Here is a 21782-nt window from a genome sequence, read left to right as displayed (position 1 = left end):
GACACAGTGATTTAAAAACCTTGTTTTGTGTGAAAGACTTGAAGAAAGTCATGTATTTAGCTAGAGAAGACCAGGAGAAAATGTGATGTCTGTTTTTAACATTTTAGCGACTTTTGTATAAAAGTAGGAAAAGACTCATTCTTGGTTTCGTCAGAAAGTAAAACCTGAATTATGTTCTTTGAGTCAGATTTTGGCATTAAGTTAAACTTAGCAATTAGAACTGGCCCACAGTAGAATGGGAGATAATAAGTTACTCGAATCCTGGAACTGTTCAAACAGACTGGATAACCATGTGCTAGAGATGCTAGAGAAGTGAGTTCTTTACCACATGAAATTCAGGTGCAGTACTACCCAAGGTCATAAAACAGTCTATCTAATTGGGACACTAAAGATCATCCAGACCAGTGGTTCCCAAATGCTGCTTTGTGAGTCATCTACATCAACACTGGATGAGTTGCTTGTTTAAAAAATAAAATGTCTTCAGCCACTGAATCAGACTATCTGCTGGCGGGTTTTAGAACTCAGTAATTCTTGCTGTCCTTGATCGGCATTTGGGAACCACTGGCCTGGACCAAGCCTCTCACTGTGTAGGTGGGTTCTCTGAGACTCAGACTCATTAAGAGACTTCCATGTTGTTCTACAGTGAGTTTCCTGGTGAAGCCCAGGCTCTTGATTGCAGTTTAGTGCTCCTTCTACTCTTCTCTACTACCTCTGTGCCCTAATTTACCTGAAATAAAACACCACTTCCATGGGGAATTTTCAAATTTGCATTTGCAATTTTGTCCTTAAATTAAAATTTGCTTCTGAACCTGGAATGTTTTTCCTCTCCCTTTCAATGTGTTCCAACATGGCTACCATGAAAGGCCAAAGGAAGTACTTTTTTTTTCTCTTTTCTGAGACAACCACTTTTCAAGTAGCAGTAAAATAATAATTAAAAGAATTATCCAACACTCTGCTTTTGCAGATAAACTAAGGCCTGAAGAGGTTAAATTGTAACCTAATTACAATGACAGTATCTCCTAAAATTATTTCCTGATCCCCAATTCAGTTATCTCTCAACTATTCTTCGTTAATTGTTGTTGTAGGTTGTTATTTCATATACACATGCATGCGCGCGCGCACACACACATACACACGTAGATAGTCATTAGCTGCAAGGTTTTCATGTTAATGTATATGTCCCTTGCTGCTAAATTGTATATATACAAAATTTGAAACCACTCTTGGAGCCAGAATAAGCAAGCAAGTCCTAGTGATACCATCAAATATAAAGAATAGAAACACTCTCTAGAGATAGAGTTGAGATGATAGCATTAATCTAGAGAGAGTATTTCCTGATTCTTTTGGGATTCATTTATTTATTCAGTAAATATTTATTAAGCACCTTTTCTGTGCTAGGCCCTACTTGGGTGTGGTATGCAATAGTGAATAAAACAGACAAAAAACCCTTTTTCATGAAACCTACATTCTAGTCAGAAGGGGATGAGGTGGATGAGTTTGGAACTGGTTGCAATTTTAGAGAGGTTGCTCAGGGAAGGAAGTAAGGAAGCAAGGCATGTGGGTATCTAGGGAAACAATATTCCAAGGAACAGCAAGGAAAGATGCTGTGAAGCTGAGTGTGCCTGGAGTGTTTACAGCACAGAAAGAGTGTGTATGGCAGAGCAGAGTAAATAAAAGGGAAAGTAATGGGAAAGTAGTGTGTTGTAGGCCAACCTAAGGACTGATTTCTACTTTGGGTGAAATGGAAAGCCATTAGAAGGTTTTAAGAAGGTTTAAGACTTTCTGACAGTAGCACTGAGTACAGTGTGGAGAATAGAACGAAGAGCCGAAGGTAGAAAGCTGGAAGACCACTTAGGGAGTTACAGGAATAATCTAGGTGATGCATACTGGTAGCTCAATCCAGTGTAGTAATAGTCAGATTGTGGATATATTTTAAAGTTTAAGGCTGTGAGTTCATTTGGATCAAAAGCATCCGATGGTGAAAGAGAGGGAGGGTTCAGGAATGACCAAAGACTTCTTGGCCTGAGTAACTAGTAAAATAGAGTTTATTTTACTGAAATGAGGAAGACTGTGGAAGTACAGATTTGGAGAGAAAGATCATAGACATGTTAAGTTTCAATTACATATCCAAAAATAGATGTTGAAAAAGCAACAACATAATACAGGTCTGGAGTTCAGGAAGGACTCCAGGCTGGAGAGAGGAAAGCTGTTTTTATGGTCCAGATCTTTGTTTAGAATCACCAAAGAGATGTGATTTTAAACGATAGGACAGTTGAATATGTGTGGTCAGTGGAAACAGTCTCATTTTCTGTTGCTACTCGTCATTATCAGTGGTATCCTTTTTTTTTTTTTTTTTTTTTTTTTTTTGAGATGGAGTTTCGCTCTGTCGCCCAAGCTGGAGTGCAGTGGTACAATCTCGGCTCACTGCAAGCTCCTCCCGGGTTCACGCCATTCTCCTACATCAGCCTCCCAAGTCGCCGGGACTACAGGCGCCCGCCATGATGCCCAGCTAATTGTTTTTATATTTTTAGTAGAGATGGGGTTTCACCATGTTAGCCAGGATGGTCTCGATCTCCTGACCTCATGATCTGCCTGCCTTGGCCTCCCAGAGTGGTGGGATTACAGGCATGAGCCACTGCACCGGGCCTATCAGTGGTATACTTTTTAATAAGATAACACGAAGTAACATCTGCTGAGTATATAGATAATTTAAATTGAGACGTTTTAAATTGTCTCTGATTCTTATTAAAGATTCTTTAAAACAAAATAAAAATACATTGTTTCAAATATTGTTTAAAGTCTTAGGTATGTTTTGTTATACAGGCATAATTTTTTTCCATGTACTTTTTCTTAAATATATGGAAATTTCTAACAGTTTCAAATATTTAGCTCAGGTCTGAATTAGTTGTTTATCATCTGTTCATCTGTTCTGTCTTCTTTAATTTCTACACCCTATCCTCCAAAAGCCTTGATAAAAGATATGTCTCATATATTAGCTTTTTTTTTTTTTTTTTGAGACAAAGCCTCGCTCTGTCACCTAGGCTGGAGTGCAGTGGCATGATCATAGCTCATTGCAGACTTGACCTCCTGCCACAGCCCCCTGAGTAGCTGGGACTACAGGCGCATTCCACCATGCCTGGCTGATTTCTAATTTTTTTGTAGAGATGGGGTCTCGTTATGTTGCCAGGCTGATCTCAAATTCCTGAGCTCCAGTCATCCTCTTGGCTCTGCCTCCCAAAACTGCTGAGATTACAGGCATGAGCCAACACACCTGGCCTAAGCTACATTTTAATCAAGTCAGCATAGTTATCCATCGCTCCAAATGAGCATGTCCTTATATTAGTGTCCATGCATTGTCTATGATGTAGATGGAGAGGTATAGCATATTATCAAAACCCACCTCAAATCCTGTGAGGGATGTGAATCAATAAATTAATGAGTTTGTTCTATTGATACCAAATAGAGAGAGATGAGTGGAGATTGATCACTATCAGTTATGTCAAAGAGGTAAGTTTTAAACCAGTGTTTGAAGTTATGTGAGAGAAACCAAACCAAACAAGGTAATTAAACTTCAAATTAACTGCTTTTAATTGGTCACGTGTGTACATATACATGTTTATGAGTATTTTACATTTCTTTGTATAATAAATCCCCTGACCAAAAAAGATACAATGTAAGACTCAAGGTGAATGTTGTGGATACATGTATTTGTAGAAGCAAAAGGAAGGGACACAACTGGTTGGAACCTGTATTTCTTTAACATTAGGTGGTAAAATGGAATATACTATGGAAATAAATACCATTGAAATGTTTTATGGTGTTGCCAATTTAATACATATTTTATGATAAGAAAGAAGAGAAGAAGTTCATTGTAGATTCCACACGGGTAAATACTTTAAAAAGTATTCCAAATACAGCTCCTCATATCCTTAATATATCTGTTGTCAATTATTGTATATTTCATGTCTTGGATCAAGTTTTCTTGTTTGGACAAGAAATGGAATGGCAAAATCCAGATCTTTTTAGCTGAAAACCTCACCTATTCTCTATTCACCCACTTCTAAAGTGGACACAATAATTCTTAAAATGGTACTTAAATCAGTATAGATTTGCAGAAACAAAGGCCTGCTTAAGAATGTTCTTTCATTTAAGTATTATGAGGTTAATTAAATGTGTGAAATTGTAACATTTTGAATTATTCACATGGCATTTTAGTTTTTCCTTTTAAGAACCATGGCTTTTCTGTGCAGGTGTTCTTCACTGGGATAATGTTTTAAGATAATCCCCTGATGTCATTTAAAGGAACTCTTATTTCTGAAGCATGATTGTGTGTTTTTGTGTTTTTATAGTGTATCTCTTTCTTATCCTCTTTTGGCCTTTGTTTATATTCTAATTTTACCACTATCAGCTACTATTTTCTATTGTTGATTGTTTTTATTGTTTATTCTATTTTCTATTGTGTATTTGTTTTCACATAACAAATCAAAGCCTGTTTAATTTGTGGAAGACAGTTGTCAAATGTGTAATATATCCAGTTACTAATTTTTCTCTGAATGATGCTGCTCGTCTCCTTTCAGATGAGTGCCTTATTAAAACCATCTAATTTTATGGTGCTTACTAGAAAGAATGTAGAGAAATTGTCAAAATTTTCTATTATTTACTCAGTAACCCAAAATGATGTTTCTGGAATAAAATTTTGGCTTCTCAGTTAGTGACTTGGTGGTAGATGAACATATAACTATTATAATAATGTAATGAAAAAATATTTTTCTGTCAAACATGATTTTTTTTAAACCTTTTACGAAATAAAAGTTGTTGGTAAGTGATGAAATTAAATGCCTTCTTCAATGCCTTGTGGAAAAAATGTCACTATAAGGAGCCACTTTTTATACAGTTCTACCCTGTTCAACTATGGTTGTGTGTAGATACGAGTTTTCCTTTATAAGCCTGTAATTTGGGACATCTGTTAAAACAATAAAAATTTCTAATTCTCTTTGATAGAGCTGGAGTGGACCAGAGAAATTGCTTGCTTTAGATGAACTCATTGATAGTTGTGAACCAACACAAGTAAAACATATGATGCAAGTGATAGAACCCCAGTTTCAACGAGACTTCATTTCATTGCTCCCTAAAGAGGTAAAGATTATCAATTACATTCTTCATTGGGTGTTATTTGAATATATAACTCAACAGCTACCACCTTTAAACATTGTCATGCTAATTATGGTATTCGGTATTGTCAGTTTGACACTCTTAATTAGTGGTAAAGAGGGCTGTAAATTGATAAATTGCCATGACTTAATAATGTAATTGTCAGATTAAAGAATGCATGTGAACTAAGTAACTCCTTTCCACTATTTGAATAAGTCATATATGTGAGAGTAACTATTGAGTTTCACTAATTTGGTTATTTATTTACCAAGATTTTTTTGCCAAGTTATTTGAAGCCCAACCTTTAGTTATCTTGGTATATTCATGATAGTAGATTTTTAAAAATTCTGACCATATTAAAATAGCAATATTTTTTCTCTTATTTTATTATATATCTTAAGTCCCTTCAAGACCAATAGGTTTATGATTCTATTGAATTCTAGTTCTCTGGTACTTAACATTGTGTAATTATTTTAAATACAAATATTATAATTTCACATGTGTATATTTTTCTAATCATTCTCCTCCCCATCTCCATTACACAAATACAGATTTCCCATACTAATTACATGCTAACAGCACTTCTTTGGGAATTATTTGTGCCTATTTCTTTTTAGATTTTTATGTAAGCTGAAACTATCATAGACTGATTATATGGGCATTCATAACTATAAGGCATAGTTTAGATATAGTTCCTTTATTGATATTATAGACCTAGTAATTTTGACAGTGAACAGAAATAATATAACATTAAATAATCAGCATCACCATGATTTATATTTTCATAAGTAATATGTATATGCCCCTAGTTATATGTCAGCTAAGAAGACAATATAAAATACTAATATACCATTTCAAATGATCCTGAAACTTCAAATTTGAACAGAAAAAAGTCATTTTTTTAAGATTATCATTCTAAATATCCTAATGGTGTTAAAGATAGTCCCAATTAGAATTGCACGTTGGATACGAATAAAATAGTTTTATCATATTTAATGCATGGAACTAAGCATAACTCCAGAGAAAAGCAAAGTGGAGAAAATCTTTTCTTCCTAAAATGTGTTTTCTACTGAGTGCTTTTTAAAAATGACTTTGGCCCAGAAGAAAATTTTTATTTTTGCTGGCTCATTCTAAAACTGAATCCTTTGAATAGATTTGGCTTATGAAAGTGACGTCAGCTCTCTTTGCTTCCAGAAGGGCATTAATAATGGGAAACACTTACATAAGTATTTGACTGAAAGTGATTTTATTCACCTTTGATATATTCTCTGTAGTTTACTTAGTGATATCCTCCGTATTTTAGAGGTTATCATTTTTGTTAAAATGCAGGCTTTCTCATAGTCTCATTTTTTCTCTTATTTATAATAATGGTGAGGTTTTTGGTTTGTTTTGCTTTATTTGAATTTCCATAAGTTCTTAACAGACAAAATGTTGTTTAAGATCAGAATATGAAAGTATTTTGAAAAATCTAAGAATTAAAAACAAATAATCAATAACCAGGGTAAATCCAGTAAAGATTCTCTCAGTTTAAGTGTTCTTTTAAAGACTGCCTGGGGAAAAATAAGTGAAATTAGTTATATAGGAGACTAAGGGAGAGTCTTGGTTTAGCATATCATCTGTGTTTCCCTCTTGTTTTCAACTACCAGAAAAAAAAATTCCTATTTTGAAAAATGCTTTATTGTCTAAGTGGATAAATAATGATATAGAAAACATTATCTTCTCGGAAACAAAGTATTATTATTTAAAACATTATTACCTTCTTGTCAGGAAATGGACTTATTTTTCTTATAATTCCTTTGGCCATATCTCAAAACTATTTACAAACATTTACTTTATTAATCTCAAAAAGCTTGACAGAAGTCTCACTAATTTCACACTAGAGGCTTGTGATGAATAGCATTGTCTTTATAAGTGAATACCAAGAAAATCATAATCATATAATAGATGATCTAGAGCAAAACCTGAAATTCTTAATAGAGGATTAGCCAACATTTAAAAATAATTTTTTTTCCTTGACTAGTTTAATCCACTGAAATACAGCAAGTCTGGGAAAATATTGGCTACCTTTTAGTTACAATGTGGTTGTCTTTTATATAGGTTATAGAGAAAAATAAAAAAAAGCAATTCTTACAGAGTTGGACAAGGAAAAGGTAATTATCTGAAATACGTTTCAATTCAAGAGCTTTTCTCTGGCAGAAGTGATCTTTAGGAAGAAATACTAATCTGGGTTTTACCTTTAAAACAAATGAATAGAAAACTGCATTAACTGGACCATTTGACTTGGCTGTAAGAAACCCATAACTCCCTACCATAGCGGTTGGACAGACAAAGAGTCTCACTCTGTTGCCCAGGCTGGGATGCAGTGGAATGATCATAGCTCACTGCAGCCTCAAACTCCTAGGCTCAAACGATTCTCCTGTTAGCCTCTTGAGTAGCTAGGACTACAGGCATGTGCCACCACACTTGGGTAATTTTTTTGCGGAGTGGGGATGGTGGTAGGGGGGGATGTCCCTTTTATGAGAGTACTAATTCCATTCATGAGGACTCCAACCTCATGACCTAATTATTTTCCAAACACCTCACTTCCTAATACCATCACATTGAGGGTTAGGATTTCAACATGAATTTGAGGGAATATGGACATTCAGTTCATTTTAGAGCCCTACATGACAAAACCTTGCTTCCTTTGAGGGAACTGGTATACTTCCTCCTCATAATACGTAGTAAGAATCATGCAACTAATTGCTATTCTCTTTTTGGCTTGGCAGTTTAATTCAAAACCTTGTAAGACGTAACCTTGTTGACAGCATATTTGTGCTCTACTTTTTCTCTAGTTTAAACCTTCTTTTCTGATTTTTTAATTCATATTTTTTTGTTTTGCTTTGTGTATTTTCTGTATTGCTTAGATGTTTTGATGGAACTGGCTAGATGTAAATAGGCAAACATTTAATAAGTCGAAGTTCTTGGTTGAGTTAGTATCTTCACTACTTTTAAGGAAAGTGCGCCAGTAACCTGTAGAGTTAGCACTTCAACTTTCTTTAGCGCCTTAGTATTTCTTTATATTTCTCTTTAATGCACTGGACTAGATGATCTCATAATCACTATTAATGCTGGAAATTTTACCTGGTGATTTGGGGATGTACTTTTGAAATCTAAGCTGCTCTGGATTTGTTGTTTCCTAGTCTTTAAGATACATTGACTATTTCTGTAAATTACCTGATTTGTACTTCAGTTAGATAACGAAAGCAAAGAAAAGAATAGACTTTTTCTGTTTTTAGATAAATATCTTGGTCATTAATTAGCATCTCTTTTGCACAAATATTTTTATGCCTGATAGCTTCTATGTTAAATTACAATTCCACATAGATTAGTAATGGTAACATCACATTACTGCTATACTGACACAAAGAGAACTTGCCTAGGCTTTGATTGATTGGTAATTCCCAAATTAAGTAGCTTTTGGAGTATCTGTTAAGTACAATATTGAGACTATATATGTGTGAGTATTGTTGAATATAGTTACACCTTTTTATTTTAAATGACTCAGCTTCTCTACATAATACTGGTCTTCTCTGATATACCAAAAGTAATTATTTCACAAAAAGTTTTTCACTATCATTCATCAGTAGTAGTATTAAACTGAATATTGGCTGGTTGGAGTATTTTGTATATTGAATATACTCAATACATATGTAATTAATGATGAGTTGTTGTTGTTGTTGTTGAGACAGAATCTTGGTCTGTCGCCCGGGCTGGAGTGCAGCGACGTGATCTTGGCTCACTGCAACCTCCACATGCTGGGTTCAAGTGTTTCTTATGCCTCAGCCTCCTGAGTAGCTGGGATTATAAGCATGCACCACCACACCTGGCTAATTTTTGTATTTTTAGTAGAGATGGGGTTTCACCATGTTGACCAAGCTGGTGTCGAACTCCTGGCCTCAAGTGATCCACCCACCTCGGCCTCCCAAAGTGCTGGTATTACAGGAGTGAGCCACCACACCCAGCCCATGATGAATTCCTTATATATGCAAAGTCATTGGGAAAGCATAATTTATATTATATACTTTACATTTAGCATCAAAAAATAATTAAAATTGTGCTTTTACTCCCTGTGTGACCCTTGACCCTTTAACGGATAATTTATTTTAGTTCTTGTCATTTACTTCATATGTAAACTGAACTTAATTGCTCTATTTAAATTGTTTTCCCTAGTATCATAATTTAAAATTTTATGTGATATGTGAGGCTACTTGAATAATCAGTCAGAGGCTATAATTCCCCTTCTTTCTTTTTTTTCTCTTTATTTTTCCTTTTTATTTATTTGAACTGACACACTGAAAAAAAATCAATAGTTTATAAGTATTATAAACAAAGTTTTTAAATCAGTGGTATACCATAGATTTAGCTCAAATATACAACTCTTATGTGGCCCATCAAGAAGATCCTTATAAGTAATATAAGGTAATCAGAACTCAATTACTTTTATATGTCTATGGAATGGTTTAATAATTGTCCCCCTTTGTCATTTACAGTCAAGGATGTAAGTGTTTCAGAAGTTCATTACAATAATAAACACTTTGATTTGAAGACTGTTAATTATGATATATATCTATCAGAAATGATCTGGAGTCATACCACACAGAATATATACAAATCTCATTTCTTATCTGTCAGGCAAGCATTTAGGTCCTATCTTCAGTGAATTTACATTGTAGTAGGATAGAGAAAAAAGTTAAACAACTAATAACATTTTTTTTAAAAAATTGAGTTGAGGCTCACAGAGTAAAGGCAAGAGCAGAGACAGAGAGGTTTAATAAGTAGTCCTTGAAGAGGGTAAAGAGTTAGTAGAGTGAAGTTCATAAAAACCATAAGGTGTGTGTGTGTTTTTTATCTGGTATATATTTGTTAGGACTGAAGTTACTGCCTTTCATAATTTTAGAAATCAGAGTGCAGAATTATATTTATCAAGTATCTCATCCTGTGGAGAATAATTATTTTATTATATAATATATATATTTATTTAAATATGGGTATTATACTATGCATTTTTTTCTTAGTTGGCACTCTATGTGCTTTCATTCCTGGAACCCAAAGACCTGCTACAAGCGGCTCAGACATGTCGCTACTGGAGAATTTTGGCTGAAGACAACCTTCTCTGGAGAGAGAAATGCAAAGAAGAGGGTAAGGTTCAAAATTGCATAGAGAATATGTTTATACTTTGAAAAGCAGTGATTCTGAAAACAAGTAGAAAAAATAAAAATAATATTCAGCTACTTATGATAAAATCCACAGATTATTCTACACATTCAGATGAGCCGAATCTTAACAGCTAACCCCTTTAACAAGCAATATAACTAATAGCAAATATATCTGATTTGCTTCCTATCACTAGTAGAATTAATAAACAATGAAAAAGTCAAGATGAGGATGACTTAAAGGAAACCCCGAAATTATATTTCCAATTAAATATCCAAATATTTAGTATTAATTCATTCTTTTCATAAATGTTTATTGAACACCTCCTATGAGCCAGACATTTCTTCAAGGTGGGGGATATAGCAGTGAACTGAAGTTCTCTTTTGTCATGGAGCTTATGTTCTTGAAACCTGTTTTTTTCCTTAGTAGAGGAGTAGTTATCCTGTGTATTGGGAGAACTGTTTTTTTTGTTTTTGTTTTTTTTCCCAGCAGACATCCAGAAAAATATTTTTGAAAAAATATAAAAATACTATGTGCCTCAGAAGCAAAATATTTTAGAAAGAATCATAGAGCATGATGTAGGTACTCTATAGGTGATTATTCCCTTCATGGTAGTTATAGTCAAGTAGGAAGCATTGATGGTTAGTCCAGTTAATAAAGGTTTGAGGTAAAGATCCAGGGTACTTGGTTCGTCATCCTGCTTTTGACCTCTGTAGGGCTTGGATTAATCAGTGAAATCTTCATTCTTAAGTATTTGCATACATAAAGTGGAATTAATCTGTGCCTTCCCTTCTTCCATATAATCATTTTTAAATGATCTTTTAAAAATTGTGATAACATGTATGTAATTTATCAGTTTAACCATTTTTATATGTACAGTTCAGTGGCATTAAGTACATTCACATTGTTTTGCAACTACCATCTGTGTTCAGATTCACTACCATCTGTGTTCAGAACTTCATCATCTTCACATGAAACTCCATGCCCCCTGTTCTAACTCCCCATTATTCCTCTCCACAGCCTCTGGCAACCACCCTTTTACTTTCTGTCTCTATGAGTTTGAGTACTCTAGGTACCTCATATAAGTGAAGTCATTACAATATTTTTCCTTTTGTAATCAGCTTATTTCACTTAGCATAATGTCTTCAAGGTTCATCCATGTCATAGCGTGTGTCAGAATTTCCTTTATTCCATTGTGTATATGTATCTAATGCTACATTTTGTTTATCCATCTTTCGATGGACCCTTGGATTGCTTGCACGTTTTAGTTACTGTGAATAATCCTGCTATGAGCATGGGTGTACAGATGACTGTTTGAGACTCTGCTTTTAATTGTTTTGGTTATGTATCCAGAAGTGGAATTGCTAGATCATATGTTAATTCTGTGTGTGTTTTGGGGAACCACCAGACTATTTTCCACAGCAGCTGCACCATTTGCACAAGCATTCCAATTTCCTCACATCTTCACCAACATATTTTAGAATCATTTTGAGAAATGAAATAGTGAATACAAAAATATGCCATATAGAATGTAAACTTTACATTATTGCTACATACTGTGATAACAGTATTGGAAATTTGACAATGTCTTGCATTTCAGTGGTTTTGAGCAGAGAGATGGAATACTCTTTATAAAGATGGAATACTTTATAAAATGTATAACTGTTATTATTGGTGAAGGCAATTTACTCTTGAACTGTAACACTTTAGGGATTGATGAACCATTGCACATCAAGAGAAGAAAAGTAATAAAACCAGGTTTCATACACAGTCCATGGAAAAGTGCATACATCAGACAGCACAGAATTGATACTAACTGGAGGCGAGGAGAACTCAAATCTCCTAAGGTAACTGAACTCTGCACAATGTAACAGAAACCGTTAATCAGTGTTAGTACCTAGTGTACTATTTCCCTTGGCAAACTGTATAATATGACACTCCTCTTCTGTAGAAAGAAAACCGTATATTTTAAAATAACTGAAAGTATTAACTGACAATATTCTTTTATTGCTAATTTCTCTAATCTGACAACTAATTGTGCTTGAATAAAAGATAAGTTAAATTGAGTATCTTTTTATCTTACGTAAATGAAAATCTCTCAATATCCTATTGAATTTTACTGTGTCATACACATTCTACCTAAGAATTTGCTGCCTCCTCTGATCACATACTCCAAACATGATTTTTTGAGGAGTGTCTGTGTTTTGGATTTGGTGACTTTTGTGTGTCTTATTTTTATAAATTGAAGCATAATTCTGGTTTTCTGTCTAATAACATTTCAAATACATAAAGAATGGTAAAAACACTTGAAATTATTGGGCATATTTTTACAACTGGAAAAAACCAATTTGGGGAGACATTGTTATACTAATATGTATATATTATGATTTTTTTTGTTTTAAGAATGCTAATAATTGTTACTCTTTGTGGTTAATAGATGCTTATTTTGTTCTTGTGTGTCAAAGTTGTAAAAATTAGAGGCATATTCTTCTGGTTTGAACAGATGGAATAGATTATTGTCAAATACATTGGTGTTTGAACCATCTTTATGAGGTCTTGATGCAGTAAAACTTTAATAGTTGATGTTTTGAGTATAAATAATAGACTATGGAAACAATAAAATGTTTAATTCTGGATTCGTCAGCCAGGAAAAATAATGCTTTATATAAATTTTAATTCTAGAGATAGACTACAAATTACTGTTCCTGTTTATGCCTTCATTTTTCTCTTCACCAGTATTTTAAAGAACATAATTTAATTAACATATTTATAATCTGCACATCTTTCTTATAGGTGCTGAAAGGACATGATGATCATGTGATCACATGCTTACAGTTTTGTGGTAACCGAATAGTTAGTGGTTCTGATGACAACACTTTAAAAGTTTGGTCAGCAGTCACAGGCAAAGTAAGTTTACTCTTCCTCCACTTCACAAAGTCATAATTTTGTGTATATCATTGCATGTAGCAACTGGAAAAAACAAAACAATAATTCATTTTTGATTCTCAGTTATTTGGATAGCAAATATCAGAGCTCATAACTTAGCTTTTTTCCCCATATTTATGAAAGTCAATGGCATGAGGATAGTGATGCTTCTCATGATAGAGGTTTCATTAATTTTTTTTCATTTACATAGTTTGTCTATCTTTGTGACAGATATTTTAACATTTTCAAGGGTGCTTTATGTTTTTCTTGGCTCAATTTTTCCCCACTTTTATTTACTATCTAAGTTATACCTCATTACTTTGTAATGTTTTTCAAAAGTATGGTTGAGGGATATTTATTTTTCCTTATAAACTGCTTTGTTGATAACCTACCTGTAGTTTAGAACTTAATAAATCATGTTAATTTATACTTATCTCAAACCCTTGTGAGATGAGAGTGGACTAGGCATTTAAATGTTAAGTTTGAAGAAAAAGCCCAAGCAATCAGCTTGACTGTGTACCATATCATACCTTAATGATTCTCTAGTGAATATTTATTTTTATCTGTCCAGTAGAGAATATTTTCATGAATTAAGTAATTGCCACCTAAAAAATAACAGAAGAGAGTATGAAAACAAAAAAAAATCCATGTCTTTTAAAATGTCTTTTACCATGTTGCTTCTTGGCAAGTATCTTATAAATATTCCAAGTCAGATGTTAAAATTTTTTAAAGCAGCTTTATATTTCCATAGTGTAATATTAGTTTGGGATTTATTTCAGGGCTTTAATGTCTGTCTTTACTTGTCTAGAAGTAGCTTCACTGGCTCCTAACTACTGCCCTGGGGCAGATTCAGATGAAATGTGGTATGTAGCCACACCCAATACTGTTGGCATACTTTCATTGAATCTATTCCCATGGAAGAAACCCAGTTGCAATTTCAGTATTATTTCATCAAAGAGGCCAGGCCAGAGCTATCATAACTGCTTTCATATCGTGTTTCCTTTTTATTATATCATGTTTTATATCATATGTTTGCTTTCTACATACTTGTTCCTCAATTGCTTGTGCTTATATAAATTTATAATGCTATTGAATAAACAAAACAATAAATAGTGATGGGATCATTTTATACGGATGTAATATTTTCTGAAGAGCCAAACAAATTGAATAAGTAACTTTACTCCAAATTTTAATGAGCTATTAAATTTTATTTAAATCACTTTTCCTTTCTACCCAAAAGTAATCATCTTAAGTGTTTTTCCAGTGTCTGAGAACATTAGTGGGACATACAGGTGGAGTATGGTCATCACAAATGAGAGACAACATCATCATTAGTGGATCTACAGATCGGACACTCAAAGTGTGGAATGCAGAGACTGGAGAATGTATACACACCTTATATGGGCATACTTCCACTGTGCGTTGTATGCATCTTCATGAAAAAAGGTAAGGGAAAATCTTGTCATGGTTGGGACTTCTTCCTCTATTATTTGTGAATTTGGGCCCTTTCTGTGTAGAGTTACTGAAATAGTGACAGTGTGCTCTTAAATTAGATTTAATTATTACACTTCAGATGTTTCTATTCTAGGAAAGCCATAGCGTTTTGTCTTAAAATTGGTGATTGTCTGTAAATTTCCTTTCTCATTTGCTAGTGTTGTCGGCTTCCTCTTTGAAACTCTCTACTCTCTAATCCTTTTTGTTGTTCTGTATCTTTGATGACTCATCATATTCAAGCAGAAATCATGTTTTCTCTCTCTTTTTTTGATATTCTTATTTCCACAAGTGGGACAAATTCAGGCTTCAAGCGTCTGAGCCTTTTTAAATTACCTACCCACCTTACACCCACCCTATCTCTAAGTCTAGGCAAAAGCTGAGGCCTGTGGGTAATTTGTTCTCTCATTCTGAACTATTGTCACAGCTTTCTAACTTGGTTATCTTATGTTTTATACAGCTGACATATAGTCCTTTTATAATTATGATAGTGTCACTGCCCAGTTCTTAAGTCTTTTTGAGCCTACTGTTGACTAACGAATTAAGGAAGAAATCCTCGATCCAGTTTTCAAAACGGTTTCTGCCAAACTGGACTTTTTGACTTTTTCTTCTCAGTGCCTTTGCTGTTGCTTTTATCTCCTCCTGTAAAGCCCTCCTATTAAAATCCTATCTTTCTATTATCTTCATCATACCCCTGTTAAACAAGTGTGATTTCTACCTCATTTGTCAAAAAAGGTCTCTCTGAAAGGTCCTTACAGTGAATCCATGGCAGTCTTTACCTTTAATTCTGTCTATTGCATCTTCTTTATTAAGAACAATTACATTAAGCAGATTTCACACCAGATTTGTAATATGTGAAAAGGAGTACCTTTTCAATTGTCATTTACCTCTACTTTGAACAGTGTGCTATACTGTTAAAATTTGGGGGATGAATATCAAGAGACCTTGTATTCCAGTTTCCATTATGTTCTCTCAACATTAGGTTCTCAATTAAAGGGTTCTCTCAACCCTTTAATTATCTACTTTTTTAAAATATGGAAACTGGTATTTCTTTATCTCTTCAGAATGACATAAGGATACCTGAGTTTTCAGCTTTGTTTTGTAATCCAAAAGTGATTACAGTATTTGTATATTGCTCTGGTTTTCAGAAGAGTATAGCGCTAATGTTGAACCAAATGTTTAAGGGATAGCCATTGTTTTTAAAGATGTACATATCTTTTAAAATCTTTATCTCTTAATATTTTTATAGCCTATTGCATATTTATAAATCTAATCATTAAAAGCATAAGCAGCCTGTGTTTGAGGACATGTCTAAAACTGGTTAATTTTTACTGGAATGTATAGTGTAAACACAAATCTGCAGCTGTTTAAATTCCAAATTCTGACTTGTTTTGTTGTATAAACTTTATTGAATTTTTTACCTAATCACAAGGGAATATATGCATTCATAATTGAAATTTTGGAAAATGGCAAAGAACATAAAGAAAATTTAAATTCTTTAAACCACTACCACCTAGAGTTCTCCCATTAACATTTTATACATATGCCCACATTAACATTTTATTTCTAAAATCAAAATCTTACTGTATATATTTAGAGGGAGCTTCTGCTGCTTTTTAAAAAATACAGTACAGTGGTTTTCAAACTCAGTCCCACAGAACCTTAAGGTGCTGAATTAAGGTCCCCAGGTCAGGGAACCAAGCATGCAGCATTCTAGGCTTCCCAACTTCCCATTCCCTTATTATGTTTATATACCAAGGTTTTACATAGGATTTCTTTTGAAAACGGTTGTTGCTGTGTAAAAAAAAAAAAAAAAAAAAGCTTAAAAACCTTGACTAAATCTACCATGTTTTCTCATATTATTAAAAATTCTAAACGTGGGTTTTTTTGTTTTGTTTTGTTTTTCTGTTTCTCCCTCTGCAGAGTTGTTAGCGGTTCTCGAGATGCCACTCTTAGGGTTTGGGATATTGAGACAGGCCAGTGTTTACATGTTTTGATGGGTCATGTTGCAGCAGTCCGCTGTGTTCAATATGATGGCAGGAGGGTTGTTAGTGGAGCATATGATTTTATGGTAAAGGTGTGGGATCCAGAGACTGAAACCTGTCTACACACGTTGCAGGGGCATACTAATAGAGTCTATTCATTACAGGTAAGATCTCTTATCTCTCCCTTAAATGCTCTCCTGATGAATCATAAGGTTGTTTTACTCAGATAATCACTGTCAAATTGCTGATCCAGTACAGTCCAAAAAAGATTAATCAGATTATTCTGCTGTTTTTATATACGTTAAAATTGGCATGAAGAAAGTGTAAATTTCAAAATTATTTAAATGCTTTCAATTTTCTGTGATCTATTTCTCCTCTAAATAAAAATATTTGTTTTGCAACCTGACACTTTGGGTCTCTAAGTTTTGCTATGTTAATTAATGGTTAAATAGTCTCATAGGAGAGTAACCTGGATTTTAAGAAACTCCTTTGCAGAAGATTAATATGGCCAAAAGCTGCCCCTTTGCTTTGATAGCTGAAAGTTGATGGACCATGTAATTGTGATTCCATCCCCATTCAAAGTGGAAATAGATCCTTTCTGCATAAAGCACTCTACTGTCCCAGGCCCACTGATTTGTAGTCATAAAGAAGTAAAGTTGACTAAACCGATTTCTTTTTTTTGGTTTATATTTCAAGCCCATATCCTTGAAAACATTGCCATATTTTGAGATCATTAACTAGATGAATAGGAAGTTTAGAATATGAATCTTGTTTTATTTCCAGAAAGGCAACATTTTTAATGTAAAAATATTTCCTATAGCTTATATAGTTTATTTACCAGTTATTGCCCATTAATGTTCAGCAAATTAGTACATAATCTTATGTACTAATTTTGGCACATTTCCTAATTAGCATTAGGTTCTTATAAATGAAATTTTATTTTACACACAGTTTTTAGTGGAACTTACTTTTGAACATCACGAAAGTTATCTCTAGCCCTTTTCATGCCTTAGGTGCTGATAAGCATTCCGTTTATCATAAGCTATGTCATTAGTCTCAGCTTCCTAGTGGGAGGTAAAACTCATAGCAATTCTCTCAGTCATCCATGATATATAGCTAGGTGGGGCCAGATGATTTGAAAATTAACATATTGTTCATTTTAGGTGCTTTGGTTTCATTTTAAGTTGTTTCTGCATCTAGTTTGAAGCTGCTTGGCATAAAGATGAGCCTTTCTGATAGAAGTGTGTGAGAACATACATTGTAGAGTTGCTTGATGGCATGCAGTTTATCCTCATTGCCACTTTATCTTAGTACCTCATTTTGTTCCTGGCATTACCTGTTTCCCATCCTCTTCCCCCTTTCCTACTAGGATTAAGGTCAGTAATTGATAGGAAGAGTATCCATACTTCTATTCTAATAAACTGTGTCTTTTGTAGTTTGATGGTATCCATGTGGTGAGTGGATCTCTTGATACATCAATCCGTGTTTGGGATGTGGAGACAGGGAATTGCATTCACACGTTAACAGGGCACCAGTCGTTAACAAGTGGAATGGAACTCAAAGACAATATTCTTGTCTCTGGGAATGCAGATTCTACAGTTAAAATCTGGGATATCAAAACAGGACAGTGTTTACAAACATTGCAAGGTAAGTATTACTCACCTTTCGTTTTGTTCATTAAAAATGAGATCATTATTCAAGAGAAATATGGAGCCTTAGCATCACAAAAAGAGTCAATCTCATACAGAATGGTTACTTCAGAAAAGTTTATGAATATTTTCACCCTAACTTACAGAACTAGTCTACTCTTGAGGAAATGTTTTAAACTGTGTTTTTAATATGTAATATAAAATTGTTTAATCACTTCCTGCATGTTCAATTGACTCTACTTAACCTTTAAGAACAGTGAGAAGAAAGATCTTGGGTATATCATAGAAGCAACGTACTCATTATATTTTTTGATTGACCATTGCATTTTGAATTTGTAGTCCAATTTTAAAGGGCTACCTTATTGAAAAAAACAACAGCATCCTTGATAGAAAATTTATTTGGCCTCCACTTAGTCACGTGCTTAACTGGAATGGAGAGGAATAATAGTGCCTACTAAAGTAGAGAAAGAAACAAGTGAAAATCACTAATATTAGATGAGGTACAGCAGTGCCTCATGATTAACTTTTTCTATTTGTTATAGCCCTTAGAAAGTGGTTTTTTCAGTGGGGCTATCTGATAGGCAACATTGCAGCTTTTTACTCATTGGTTTTGTCTCTCCTCAGAGTTTTGGAATAGTGACTATTCAGCTTTGAGTGGTTCATGGTGGTGGGGTAATAGATCTCTTAGTGCTCATTTGTCCATCAGCAGAAGGTATGAAGTTGCACTATCTACATCCTCACCAAGGAATGCTGTCGTTCACACAGCCAGAAAATAAGATGTTTGTCTGGTAGCTAACCAAGCTTCTTGGAAGACAGACCTCTTGAAAGTTAATGTTTCAGTTACAAATCACTACCAGATTTTCTTACATCCATGCTGATCCTAAAATACTGAGGACATGGGTTTCTAAATATGTATCATTTCAAATGTTGCATTTATTGTATGTTCTAAAGTAGAAGTCTACAAATTATAATGTAACTAACCCATAGCCATTATTTCTAACCAGTAATTAAATTCTTTTGGTTTTTGTCTAGGTCCCAACAAGCATCAGAGTGCTGTGACCTGTTTACAGTTCAACAAGAACTTTGTAATTACCAGCTCAGATGATGGAACTGTAAAACTATGGGACTTGAAAACGGGTGAATTTATTCGAAACCTAGTCACATTGGAGAGTGGGGGGAGTGGGGGAGTTGTGTGGCGGATCAGAGCCTCAAACACAAAGCTGGTGTGTGCAGTTGGGAGTCGGAATGGGACTGAAGAAACCAAGCTGCTGGTGCTGGACTTTGATGTGGACATGAAGTGAAGAGCAGAAAAGATGAATTTGTCCAATTGTGTAGACGATATACTCCCTGCCCTTCCCCCTGCAAAAAGAAAAAAAGAAAAGAAAAAGAAAAAAATCCCTTGTTCTCAGTGGTGCAGGATGTTGGCTTGGGGCAACAGATTGAAAAGACCTACAGACTAAGAAGGAAAAGAAGAAGAGATGACAAACCATAACTGACAAGAGAGACGTCTGCTGTCTCATCACATAAAAGGCTTCACTTTTGACTGAGGGCAGCTTTGCAAAATGAGACTTTCTAAATCAAACCAGGTGCAATTATTTCTTTATTTTCTTCTCCAGTGGTCATTGGGCAGTGTTAATGCTGAAACATCATTACAGATTCTGCTAGCCTGTTCTTTTACCACTGACAGCTAGACACCTAGAAAGGAACTGCAATAACATCAAAACAAGTACTGGTTGACTTTCTAATTAGAGAGCATCTGCAACAAAAAGTCATTTTTCTGGAGTGGAAAAGCTTAAAAAAATTACTGTGAATTGTTTTTGTACAGTTATCATGAAAAGCTTTTTTTTTTTTTTTTTTTTTTTTTTGCCAACCATTGCCAATGTCAATCAATCACAGTATTAGCCTCTGTTAATCTATTTACTGTTGCTTCCATATACATTCTTCAATGCATATGTTGCTCAAAGGTGGCAAGTTGTCCTGGGTTCTGTGAGTCCTGAGATGGATTTAATTCTTGATGCTGGTGCTAGAAGTAGGTCTTCAAATATGGGATTGTTGTCCCACCCCTGTACTGTACTCCCAGTGGCCAAACTTATTTATGCTGCTAAATGAAAGAAAGAAAAAAGCAAATTATTTTTTTTTATTTTTTTTCTGCTGTGACGTTTTAGTCCCAGACTGAATTCCAAATTTGCTCTAGTTTGGTTATGGAAAAAAGACTTTTTGCCACTGAAACTTGAGCCATCTGTGCCTCTAAGAGGCTGAGAATGGAAGAGTTTCAGATAATAAAGAGTGAAGTTTGCCTGCAAGTAAAGAATTGAGAGTGTGTGCAAAGCTTATTTTCTTTTATCTGGGCAAAAATTAAAACACATTCCTTGGAACAGAGCTATTACTTGCCTGTTCTGTGGAGAAACTTTTCTTTTTGAGGGCTGTGGTGAATGGACGAACGTACATCGTAAAACTGACAAAATATTTTAAAAATATATAAAACACAAAATTAAAATAAAGTTGCTGGTCAGTCTTAGTGTTTTACAGTATTTGGGAAAACAACTGTTACAGTTTTATTGCTCTGAGTAACTGACAAAGCAGAAACTATTCAGTTTTTGTAGTAAAGGCGTCACATGCAAACAAACAAAATGAATGAAAAAGTCAAATGGTTTGCCTCATTCTCCAAGAGCCACAACTCAAGCTGAACTGTGAAAGTGGTTTAACACTGTATCCTAGGCGATCTTTTTTTCCTCCTCCTGTTTATTTTTTTGTTTGTTTTATTTATAGTCTGATTTAAAACAATCAGATTCAAGTTGGTTAATTTTAGTTATGTAACAACCTGACATGATGGAGGAAAACAACCTTTAAAGGGATTGTGTCTATGGTTTGATTCACTTAGAAATTTTATTTTCTTATAACTTAAGTGCAATAAAATGTGTTTTTTCATGTTAGTATGCCTGTTTCTTCCACTGAAGTAATAATCCTTCATTATAAGTATTTAGGATTTGTCTATAATATTTAAATAAGCAAAATCTTGGTTTCTTTGCATCCTGTTGTGTGACATAGAAATCAATACTTCAAGCCTGTTTTATACAGCGAAAGTAAGGATAATGTGCTGCAACTGCAAATTTTATTTCTCTCCTAGACTATGAAGGAGGACACTCCACTGTGCTCATCTCTGTAGATTGCATTGGGGTGTATAAGTATGAAATCTGGTTCCCTCAAAGAATCCACAAAACTTTTGTGATAATTACAACTAGAAGCCTTATAAATAACAAATTCATTTTGAAATTTTGACCACATATTAAGTGCTTACCCTCGATACTTTCTGTTCATTCTCTCTTAAGCTCCCACTATCCCTGAGAAGTAGGCACTATTATCTCCCATCTTAAAGACGAGCGAA

General features: G+C 34.2%; 1 protein-coding gene across 3 annotated transcripts in view; it reads left to right on the top strand.

Annotated features, from left to right (window-relative positions):
• FBXW7 (F-box and WD repeat domain containing 7) overlaps positions 1 to 21330 on the top strand; it is a 214009-nt gene extending 192679 nt beyond the window's left edge. For all 3 annotated transcript variants that reach the window (XM_034959270.3, XM_014344754.6, XM_003815890.3), the window contains 8 exons: positions 5002 to 5136; positions 10209 to 10332; positions 12058 to 12194; positions 13141 to 13254; positions 14537 to 14718; positions 16687 to 16912; positions 18185 to 18395; positions 19430 to 21330. In XM_034959270.3, coding sequence (XP_034815161.1) covers positions 5002 to 5136; positions 10209 to 10332; positions 12058 to 12194; positions 13141 to 13254; positions 14537 to 14718; positions 16687 to 16912; positions 18185 to 18395; positions 19430 to 19698 — 1398 coding nt within the window. In that variant the 3' untranslated portion in view covers positions 19699 to 21330. The remainder of the gene's footprint in view (positions 1 to 5001; positions 5137 to 10208; positions 10333 to 12057; positions 12195 to 13140; positions 13255 to 14536; positions 14719 to 16686; positions 16913 to 18184; positions 18396 to 19429) is intronic.
• Positions 21331 to 21782: the final 452 nt, after the last annotated feature.

Source organism: Pan paniscus, chromosome 3 (assembly GCF_029289425.2).
Source record: "Pan paniscus chromosome 3, NHGRI_mPanPan1-v2.0_pri, whole genome shotgun sequence".
Classification (NCBI taxonomy): Eukaryota; Metazoa; Chordata; class Mammalia; order Primates; family Hominidae; genus Pan; species Pan paniscus.
This window is presented reverse-complemented; position numbering and strand designations above follow the sequence as displayed.